General features: G+C 37.5%; 1 protein-coding gene across 9 annotated transcripts in view; it reads right to left on the bottom strand.

Moving 5' to 3' along the window:
* Positions 1 to 12,171, bottom strand: part of gusb (glucuronidase, beta) — a 46,488-nt gene that overhangs the window by 17,083 nt on the left and 17,234 nt on the right. For all 9 annotated transcript variants that reach the window (XM_069910837.1, XM_069910839.1, XM_069910838.1 and 6 more), the window contains 5 exons: positions 9,773 to 9,951; positions 6,887 to 7,029; positions 2,974 to 3,167; positions 1,162 to 1,314; positions 514 to 692 (listed from right to left, as the gene is read on the bottom strand). In XM_069910837.1, the coding sequence (XP_069766938.1) occupies positions 514 to 692; positions 1,162 to 1,314; positions 2,974 to 3,167; positions 6,887 to 7,029; positions 9,773 to 9,951 (848 nt within the window). The remainder of the gene's footprint in view (positions 1 to 513; positions 693 to 1,161; positions 1,315 to 2,973; positions 3,168 to 6,886; positions 7,030 to 9,772; positions 9,952 to 12,171) is intronic.

Raw genomic sequence — 12,171 nt, 5'->3', positions numbered from 1 at the left:
AATAAATCAAATGTCATGAAGATACTGTAGTTTGAAATGGGAAAGTTGTCATCAGCTTGTTAAAGCATCTTGTGCAGTATGGCTTATTCAATCCCATTGGAGGTCTATTCTAAATGTTCTAACCTAAACCATGCATTCACTAATGGAAGAAACTAAACAAGTTTAAGCACATAGAAAAATAAAGATTTCAAAATTCATTAAAAAGACATATTTAACTTTGACAGGAGTGGTCAAGTTCGGCCTTTAGAGAAAATATGCTTATCGACTTTGCTGTGGCCAATATGCCAAACGATCTAAAGTAAATGTGGATTCTACCAATTCAAATACAATTGGGTCATGAACAACAACAAAAAAATACAACTTCATTCATCCAATCAATAAGTTGTACAAATTTGTACAGCACAGAACCATATACAACAGTAACAAAATTTCATATCATTTGAAAAGTAATAGCAAACCAGAAGATCCTCATTGCAGTACAGTATCTCACGAGAAAAAATTAAGTGTTCTTACGGATCCTTAATGCCCACGCCTGGACATTCATCGATGACCACAATCCCATATTTGTCACACAGATCCATAATTTCTTCTGCATATGGATAATGGCTTGTACGAAATGAATTTGCTCCCAGCCATCGAAGAAGGTTAAAGTCCTTGATAATCACTGACCAGTCAAGTCCTTTCCCTCGCATCTAGTGGGGAGGGGGGGGGGGGGGTGGTAATTAATGAGGATTTGTATACAATCAAGAAGCTTTAATGGCATTTCTGTGTGCCTGTAAACATGTCCAGATTGAGGATTTATACCTCCAATAGAATCCAGTAGCTAAAGGATGTAGAAATTTATTTAGGATTACGATTCCCAAGATCGCATACCAACACCTAGGAATAACAATTATCCTTAATTGCAGAAATAGCGTATGAATAACATAAATGTCCCCACAAAATTTGCAGCACAGATAAAGATCTTAAATGTTATCCCTAGGTGTGAATTTATTCTCTTCAATGGATGAACGTTACAATTACATTAATCACATTTTTTAAAATAAATAACTACTGCCCGATGATATTTGTCAAAATAGAAAGAAAACTTTAATAACCTAAAACGTAACCAGACCAGGGGAGATACAAAACAATTTAAATAGAAATTTTACTCATGCTCACGTCTGAATCTTCATGCTTATTTACTCCATGGAAATAGAATGGCTTTCCATTGATAAGGAACTGGGTCTTGGTAACTTGGACTTTGCGAATTCCCACTGCTAATGTATAAAAGTCTTCAAACGATGTGCTACCATTTCTACTCTTCATATGAACCTAGGTTAAAAAAAAATTAAGATAGCAGGTCCAATAAAATCACTGGCTTCCAGATCACATCCAAATTACATTATAATTTTAATTGGTTTGAGAGATCTAGCGGTGCATCAGTAATAACTCGTCCACATAAAAATTCATTGGAGAAAGTTTACAGAAATACAGCCTCAAATAAATGCAAACAATCATTAACAAGAAAGCAGCTTGGATGATGTTTTGATTTATTTAACAGATCCGTTAAATTCTTTGCGACAACTTAAATTTAGATTAAAAGAACATTGTGATAAATTCAATTGGGGGAAACAAGTGAAATGATGCCCTTAGTAAATGGGGATTATGCACATTGTAAGGGAGTAATTGGTTTTCGTAGATCAGATGAAGGAATATTTAGGTTTTTGAGTTGAACCAGATTATTTAAGTTAAATTATTCTCCATTATTAAAAAGAATAAGGGAAGATTTGAAAAGATGGAATACAAATTTTGGTCAAGAGCCGTTATTGCCAATAGGGATGGAACTAGAATCATTGTGTGGCATAATGAAGATATAAAGAAATTTATTTCAGTTATTACAAAAGAAAGCCCGTAAAGTAGGGGTTCATAAATCTAGACAAAGATGGGAAGTAGATTTGAATAAACAAATAGATGAACTCAACTGAATTGAGTTATGTCGAGAACATATGAAAAGTACAATATAGTTTTATGCGACACCTCAAAAGTTTTTTTTTAATTGAACCAGATCTTTTCGGATTTTAATTTTAGATGCGGCTAGAAATTGGAGCATTTTTGCATTCTACTTGGCAGTGTCCTAGAGTTAAATCTTTTTGGTTAGAAATAGGTAATTTATTGGGGTCAAATTCCCTCAGGACCTAATGTTATTTTTATTGGGTGAAATTAGAGGGGTTAAACCTAAATTGAATACGTACATTAAGAAGTTTGTTCAAATTGCTTTAGCAATAGCAAGAAAATGTATTGCCATAACTTGGAAGTCTGAACTTCAGCTCACCATCTTTCCATACCCAAATCTGTATCAGAGTTGTGTACCACTTGAGAAAATTACTTTTAAGAGATAAATGTCATGTATTTTGGAAGTATATGGTGCCCATATTTACAAAGTATGGGTGTGAATATTTAAAATGAAACTCTGACATTCCCTTTATCCTTAATGTCTCAGTAGTATTAAAAGAAACTTAAGGTAATAAGCGCTCTTGTCATCTTTTGTTTAGTTAAGGGGATAGAGGGAGAGGGGTATATAGGGGGCATTTCTTTATTTTCTTTTTATAAATGCCACATGTATTTGGATTTGATTTATATTAGTATCAAATAGGTGAATTATTTGTGGTTTTAAATTTATAAATAATTTCACTGGCAGCACGAATGCTGAGCTAATGCACAATAATTTACACTCAGAAGGGAAGGAAATCCCGAGAAAATTGAGATAAGACGTGCATGAAAATCATTCAAGAACTTAAAAGATTTTGGAAGAGGATTAAAAGCTGTTCCGATTATTCTACAGACCTGGAGAATGTTGCATTGAACTACCATATCTAGAGCTAATCAACTACAACTAGTTAGTTACCAAGTCCACGCTATTTTATTTTCTAAAAGACCAAACTAGGACCAGTATTTTTTTTAATACTACTCAGAAAATATTGCTAATCTTACCTCAAGATTGTAAAGATACGCAGGTTTCTCATGCATGAGGTATGGCCACCATAGGTTAGGATCATGCAATTTAAGTTGTCCAAATGGACGCCCATCAATATTAGAAGCAACAACCTGCCCTCTGTGATCGCGTAACTTAAGTGACAATGAAAAGTGTGCACTTCCATGTATAGACACTTCATAAGTTATTATTCCTAGAAGACGAAAAATAGTGTAAGCTATTTTTTTTGTGTCCTAGAACTAGTATGAATATTAACATCGCATCATAGGATACAATACCACAGAGCATGCCCTATTCACAAAAAGAATAAATCCAATCAATTTCCCCAATCAGAACACATGCACTCTCAAACTTATACAGCATCTGGATGAGCACTTGGAAGAATGCCAGTGAATAGGATTAACTCATATGGTTGTGATGGATATGATGGGTCAAAAAGGCCTGTTACTCAACAATTAATGCCCAGTTTGGGCACCAGATCTCAGCACAGGCATTATTCCAAATAGGTACCAAAGGGTTGTATGTCAGAATTGAAGTGACAAGAATTACCTTTTACGCTTTTGACAGAGCGTCGTACCAAGGAGCTCTGACAAAACTTAATGTGCATCAAATGGAAAACTCTCCCATGGTTGAAGTCAAGATGGTTATGGTACTTGGGGGTCAATCAGCCCAGCTCCTGGACCCAACAAGAGTTCTTCAGCACAATCGCTGGCTGCTTCACGAATATCATCCAATTATCTGAAATCGGATTCTCCAAAAACCTCATTTATCTGAATTTTTTTAAAAGTTCAGATCATTGAGGATATCCAAAACAAATCTGAAATCCTCATCTATCCAAAATTCTTTCAGAGCCGAACTGACCTCACAGGTTGAGAAAAATTCACTCGACATGAAATTAGAACGATGAATGTCCTCGTTTCAGGTAACTCCCTCCCCTCCCTCTTTCCATTTGTTCTTTACCTTCCCCTATTGACTTCCCAAGTCTCCCTCTCAAACTGCGTGCCACTATCTCCCGGCCACAGCAGCCTGAAGAATCTCTCCTCCCAGTGTCATCAAGGAGACGCAGGAGCGGGACCTCGAGTTCAGTGGTTTTCCCTCCCCTCCCTCCCTCCCTCCTTGGCACAGCAGAAGGCCAGATGCCGATTCTGAACCCTCCCCTCAGCGTACTACCGTGCACGCACACGAGACTCTCCTAGGCCTAGGGGAGGATTCAGAGTCGCGACTCAGACATCACCATCGGGAGCTCTGGTGACTGGGGAGATAGGGGCCCGCCGACTCATCAGTGAGTGTTCCAAGAGCCCGGGAAGCCTCCCCGGGGATCAGCAGTAGAGACACGTTGGGGATTGGCGGCGGTGGTTGGGTTGTCTCGGTGATCAGCGGCAGCAATGGGGATGTATCAGGGATAGGAGGTAGCGTTGCAGCCAGCATTCTTTGGGGGAGAATTAAACATTAATGCTTAAAAACCCTTTCCTTGTGTTTAAACATTGATACAAGTGATTTACTGTTGCTGCTGGGCTGTTTTTAAAAATGTTATCCAAAAAAACTGTTTATCTGATTATAGAAGCCGGTCCCAACCATTTCATATAATCAGTTGTATGATACTGTAAGGAGCCATTTAACTTCGTGTCTTAAGAATGTTCCCACTGGTTCTCTCTCTCCCCCACCCCTCTCATTTTCTGTAATCTATTATCACATGCCCAACTACTCCAACCCTGATTCTCCTGCCACTTATCTATGCTACTGGGACGACTAACCTACTGTCACATCTTTGGGATATGGGAGGAAACCCTGACCTGCAAACAAACAGCATCCAAAATGAGGGTCACATGTTGCTGGAGCGGTATGGCAACATCGCTAACAGCAAATCCTCTGCGGTGCTCCAACACAGAATCGTATCATGGAAAAGGCCCTTCAGCCCCAACCTATCCATGTCAACCAAGTTAGCATTCTGGGCTAGTCCCTTTGCCTGCATTTGGTTCATAAACTTCTAAGCCATTCCTGTCTATATCTGTCCAAATGACTTTGAATGTCAAAATTGTACCCACATCTAGTTTCCTTTGGCAGCTCATTCCAGATATGGCACTCCCTCCGAGGGAAAAAAAAGTGACCCCTCAGCTCCCTTCTCATCCTCACTTATGTTAAGTTCTACAATTATCTAGCCTGGAAAAAAGATTCCATTTTCACTTTATCCATGACCCTAATGATTTTTCTAAAGTATAAGATCACCCGTCAGCTCTAGGGAATAAAGACCCAGCCTATCCAACCTCTCCCTTTAACTCAAGCTCTCTAGTCCCAGCACATCCTCTGTACCTCTTGATGTCAACCAGAACTGCACACAGTATTCTCAGTGTGACTTCACCAATCCCATACACTCCTGATTCAGGAGGCCCCAATGTTGGTACGCAACACCTCACACAATGAAGGTAAGCGTGCCAAATACCTACTTCTTCATCTTATTTACCCAAGATGCCTCAGGCTGCTGAACCCATTAGTTTCTGTACTACAATACCTCTCGGACTCTCCTATTCACCACGCAAGTCCTTCCTTGATTAACTTTCCAAAGTGTACATCTCACACTTGTCAAATTCAGTTTGCCATTCCTTGTCCACCTTGCTATCTGATCTAGATCCTGTTGTCTATTTAGCTATCCTTTATCACTGTTCCACTGCACCACCAATTTTATCTGCATATTTACTTATCATGTTAACCACACTCCAAATCTTTAATATTAGTTAACAACAGTGAACCCAGTACAAACCTGTGTGGCACAATATTGGTCATTGGCCTCCAATCAGAAAAATAAAATCCCTCTACTGGTACCTTCTGTGCCTTCCATTCAACCACTAGGACAGCTCCCCTTCAACTCCAAGTGACCCAACCTTCCTGACTAACCTGCCACATCGGACCTTGTTAAAGTCCTAGTTAAAGTCTGTACATACAACATCTCTGCCCTCATTAATCCACATTTCTGATACTATCACTTGTGCAAGAAGTCATTTTGATTACCTCCATTCAATCCCTGACTATCCAAATCCTCTCTCTCAGAATCTCCTCCAGCATTTTTCTGACCACTGACATTTACTATCTTGGTTTTGTCACAAGGTTAGTGTGGTGAATCTACCCTAAAGTTCAGTTCTTTTTGCATCTCAGCAAATTAAGCAGCCCATGTGTGCTTACAAAAAGACCAATTCAACATTTAGGGACAGGCTGATGTGACAAGTAACATTCATGCCAAAATAAATTCCCAGCAATTATGACTCCCAAAAAGAGTCTAACCATTTATCCATAGCATTCAATAACTCTAACAAGAGCAAATGTCCTACTATTTGTACTGACTAGAAACTGAAATAAATAAACCACATAATTACTGTGGCTGCAAATGCACATCTAAAGCTTTATGGTCCTATATGGTTAATTTGGGGAAAGCACATCAGCATCTGATACTATACCTATTTCCACCATCTACAAGTAGCACAATGGAATACTCTTCATTTTCCTGAATAAGTGCACAGTTCAGCCACACCTGAAGCAAAACCATCGAGGACAAAACAATCTTGTTTGGTGCCTTATCAATCATCTCAAAACATTAATTCCCTCCACCCTTCAAATATAGTAGTCACAGACTGTACTATCTACAACATGCTCTGGAGCTACACATCAAGACTGTTCTTGCACACAGAGGTAAAGGGCTTCAGGTGCTTGCCAACAACACCGAGTTACTCAATCCTTCATTGTTGCTGAGTCCAACTCCATGAATGCTCAACATCACTGTGGGCGGACCTTTACTGAACAATTACAGCAGTTCAAGGTGATAGCTCCATCATCACCCTCTCGCATGGAACTTGGGATGAGCAACAGGTGCCAGCGACATCCAAAATTCTCACAATGAATTATGAAAAGTTTGATATTTACCTATATCATTCTGGATGTCTGTAATAACTGTTACATCATCTATAAAGACACTAGGTGTTGTATACAGTAGAACAGGCCGATGAATCCCAGCATAATTGAAGAAATCAAATTGGATGATCTGCACAAAATAGTCAGAAGGATACCTAAAGAAAGATTAAAAGCAGTTTAACGAAGATACTAAATGTAAAATACCATGTTTTAAAATTCTGCCTGGCTCATGATGCAAAAATAAGTGCTGGAAAAAATAGGCAGATCAGCTAGCATCCGAAGAAAGAGAAATATTAGCATAAGAGGCGAGTCTTGAAACCCTCATGAACTGGGTCAACTTGTACGCCAAAACATTCCCCGTAGATTCAGCACAAGACCATCCGAAACACCCCAAAAAAATCCACCTACAACCAATTTTAGAAGCAAGCAGTATATTAGATAAGAAATAATTTTTTATTTAAAAAAAAACCACACATATAACATCCTTCAAAATCACTATCATCATCTGGAGGCAAAGACCTCAGCAAGTGCATCTTTCCATAGATGTTGCCTGGCACAGTGTTTCCAGCATTTTCTGGGGGGGGGGGGGTTTCTGTCACATTTCCACCTCTTTGTAGAAGAGGATACCTTTTAAAAATCCTCAAGAATTAAAAGGCAGCTTTGCAGTTCTCCAACACATGAGGTGTCAAACATTAATTATAATGTCTGTTGCAAGAAATAAATTAAATTTCAAATAATCTGGAGCAAAGTTGGAGAACTGCCCCTCTGGAGTTCAGACTTCAAGCCATATGTATATGAAACCACTAAATTAAACTTCTCAATTGCTCCTTTTACAATTTTTATTTTCTTTTATTCTTTATAATTCACCTCTTGCAATACTGCAAAATTTTAAAATCTCTAAACTATTTTAGAATCATAACACAGAAATTCTATTTGCCCTAATGTTCGTTCGTTCTTTAAAACACCATTTCCCACTACTAAGCACTCTACAAAATGCAGAAATATTTGTGATTATTTTATCCATCTTACTTCATTGAAGTCCCTTGTATCCTAATTGAAACTCTTCAATTAAGCTGAATTAATTCTTGGGGTTCCAAGTTTTATATTCACACCGTTTGCTTGAGGCTGCCAGTTGCTTGAATTCCAGATCACAGGTTTTATTTACTGTGTATGGCATCGGGCAATGTCTTTCAGCACATGCGACAGTTATCTACTCAATAAAAATATTAATGCTTCCATCAAATCTTCTCTCTATTTCTGATTCATGGAGAACAATCCCACTTCAATTTCACCCAATTCTTTCAACACTAACCATTTTAATAACTCAACCATGCACATGTAAACAAAAATTGCTTCTCCTTGTTCTTTGTACTAATTCATTTATGTCTACCACTCTCCTATCGCATTTCCTTGGTTCATCCCAAAGTCATTATCATCCTCAGTTTTTTTTTTTAAATTTCCATGTTTGTTTCCATCTAAATTGTATTCTCCAAACCTAATCCAGGTTATTAAAGAAACATAAAATGGTTCCAATCTGTACATAAAGTACAAATTCCCTATTTTCCTCAACTGTACTGCATCAAATTTTGAAATACAGTCACTGATACTTTAATCGATGGGTTTCAATTTTGCTTGCAAGTTCAAGACATGGAAATCTTCAGAATAAGAATTTATTGACATGAACATGTCATGAAATTAGGTGTTTTATGGCAGCATCATACTGTAAACATTCACATTATAACTATCTTACAACATTACTATAAATTTTTTTTAAAGTAGTGCACGAAAAGTAAGGCAGTGTCTTTGGTTCACTGATTATTCGGGAATCCGACGGCAGTGGGGAAGAAGCTGTCCTTGTGCTGCTAAGTGCTCAATTTTAGGCTCCTGTACTTTTGCCCCCCTCCCCCCCCAATGGCAGCAGAGTGAAGAGGGCGTGGCCTGGGTGGTGGTGGGGTCTTTGAGGATAGAGGCTGCTTTTTTGAGACACCGCCTCATGTAGATGTCCTCGATGGAGTAAAGTTTTGTGCCTGTGATGTTGCAGGCGGAGTTAACAACCCTCAGGAGTTTGTTATATTATTGTGCTATTTCACTGCACATTTTAAAATACAGCATTTTTAAATGTGGATAATTTTTCTGCTAAATTTTAGTTTACAATATTGAAAAGGAACAGCTTCCAGTATTAATCAGATACAGACGACAATCTTTTGAGATGACTGCAAACTATACCATTTATTTTGTACATCAACTACTAATATATTAACTATTTTCTAACTGTTTTAGACCATAAGCAGTAGATATATAAAACTATCAAGTTAGCTGTTAAAGTAAAATGACAGCTATTGCCGAGCATATTCCTGGCCGAGAAACAGTGGAAGACAAGTTCAAAGAATTCTATTTCTTGATATACCACTTCTCTAGTGGAAGGACTGATGCTTGAATATCTGACACAGACCAATACATGCTCAATAGTAGCAACTAAGGTAGTCTTTTAGAAAATCCCACAGACAACTGCAATTTGGACATAAAACTTTAAGATAGCCCACTTGAATCATTTTGAATATTAAACTTTTTAAAAACTACTGAATTTGTTCCCGCCTTTCATTGTTAGCAGTAAGTTGTTCAAATCATTTTAGCAACCAAAGTATTTCAGTATATTTTAAATTGAAAGGATCCAGGCAGTTAATCTCTTCAATATTTCATTAAAAACATTTATTCTCAAGCTAAACTGGATAAACTTTTGAAAAATATGTCAACTCGTAAGCCTGAAATGTGTGAGGTGTTGCGTACAAACCTTGGGGCCTGCTGAAAAGCACATCCAGTTTTTAATCATTTTCAAAGAAAATAAAAGTCCTCTTTAATAATATCAATCACAGAATTATTTATTTCATTTAACCTCACCTTTTTGTATCTGACATGTATTGAATCCTTCCTGGAGGTAAAGTATAAGGAGTAAGAGTGTTATTTACTGCTATTGTGATTCGATATTGAAGAGAGGGACTCTGCATAATTTTAGTGACATCAGCTTCAAAAGGAAGGTGGCCGCCTTCATGGGAGGTAACTTGTACACCATTCACCCACTGCAAAAAGACACAGTCATATTAATCTCGATCTTTGGAATATTTCATTTTGCAACCACCTAATTGAACCAAGTCAAAATCCAAAACAAAGCCTTGACCAACAAATGAATATCCTCTGTCCATCTGTAACCCCCAAAGGGGGTTCACGGATCATACTGCCTTGTTGTTTTATACAATTAGCATATTTGGGCATATATTGACATAGATATAAACTCCAACACCAAATTCTGTGGCAGCTCACTGGTCAACCTGTAAATTACCCTGTTTTATGTTAACCAATTATCGATTAATTCAGTAGATTACCCAATTCCATGCACTTTTGTTTCATAGTCTCTTTTGTGGCACAATATCAAATCCCTTACAGATGTCCAAATGGCTTGTCCGGATCATCACAATCTCAAAATACTAACACTTGTCAAAAATGATTTCCCTTTCATAAACCCCTATCAACTTTGCCCAATACAGCGAAAACATCTGTCTGATACTGTTGGGTCCCATTTATTTAACTTTTGGGACGTGATGTTTAGACTGTGTAACCAATTATATTGTATCATGCGTAACCTCGTGTTTATTGTATTTCTCATAGTTCCAGAGCATAGCTTTTACCAAGTTTCATTCTTTATGTTTAGATCTTGTTCCCATTTTTGTTTGGGTTTACAGCTTGTTTCCACGTTCTCTTCTTCTTGCAGTTTGATGTACATATTCAAAATTGCTTCCTTCTGGTAACCTCAGCCTGCTTCCCAATTTGTCTCTCAAGTACGTTTTCAGTTGGTGATATGTAAACATTGTACCGCGAGTTATACCATATTTGCTGTAAGTACATGCAATTTGGGCATGTGAGAAAGTGGAAAAGTTTTGGGAAGATCTAAATCAGGTATTAAATAAAATCACAAAAAGCCACATACCAAAAAACCCAGAGATCTTTCTTCTAAGTAATATAAGAAGTAAAGAACTTGGACTCTATTTGGATGGAGCACAAAAAAGATTTATTATGATAGCCTTAGCTGTAGCCAAAAAATGTATTATGTCAACCTGGAAATTAGAAGATAACCTGAGAATACAGCAATGGTACATAGAAATGAATAAATGTATTCCATTGGAAAAAATAACATATAATTTAAGAAATAACGTCATAGTATTCGAACAAATTCGGGAACCGTACATGGAGAAATCCCACCACGGACCTCCACCACCTAAAATGACAGAAGGAGAAGACGAAATGAACTGACCCAGTATGTAAAAGTAGATGACACAAATTTCTTGTTTATTTTCATTGTGCGATGACATTGTTTAATGGGTTTAATGTATCATATATGTTGGGCGTTGGGTGGGTGGGGAGGGGGGGGTGAAGGAGGGAAGGAAGGGAGGGGGGAAATAGGGGAGAAAATGTGTTTATTCAAGAGGGAAATGTTTGTGTGTATTTTGGTCAGTGTGGCTCATAGAATGAAAAATAAAAAAATTTAAATAAAAACTTTGCTCAATACCATACCAGTGTTTTCCATACCAATGATATCAGGCTACCAGAACAATAGTCGCCTATTCTTCATCTCAAATAGTGGACCTATGCATGTGTTACATTTAGTTGTAGAGCTGAGTATTAAATTTTAAAATGTAAATAAGGCACATGGGCAAAAATAAAATTTGCTTTTCACACACCCAAGTAAAAATTAACAATTATTCAATATATTTCAGAAGTTACTTATCAAAGTTTTCTCAAAGTAATTAGGAATGGACAAGGGCATTCAAAATTGCTTCACAAAACCTGTTACAAAGTAAAACCCCTGGTATCTGGCACCTATGGGGATTGGTAAATGCCAGATAAATATTTTTTTTTCCCGGTTGTTTGATGTTGTGTGGTTTGGCAAAATAACCACTATGGGGGGGGGGGGGGGGGGGGGTGGTGGGAAGAAAATTTAAACTTTCATTTTTTTTGCCTTTTTTTTTGCCGGTTGCTTGAATTCCGAATAACAGAGATTTTACTGTACTAACCTCTGTATTGTTCCTAAATTTCACTGTACATAACATATCCTCAAATTCAATATAAAATTGTTTTAAAATAAGCCCTGTGATCTGTGATTTGGTCCACTTATTTACAGATTTAATGGCACTGGGGAGCAATCTAAAAGGGATCCACTGTACTAATTACTCAGGTGGGAAGATATTCGAACTATTGTTTGTTTAGAACAGTGGTTTTCAAACTTTTTTTCTTCCCACTCACAT

This window comes from Narcine bancroftii, chromosome 14 (genome assembly GCF_036971445.1).
Source record: "Narcine bancroftii isolate sNarBan1 chromosome 14, sNarBan1.hap1, whole genome shotgun sequence".
NCBI classification, from domain to species: Eukaryota; Metazoa; Chordata; class Chondrichthyes; order Torpediniformes; family Narcinidae; genus Narcine; species Narcine bancroftii.
Note: the sequence above shows the minus strand (reverse complement) of the source record. Positions and strands in the feature narration are given on the sequence as shown.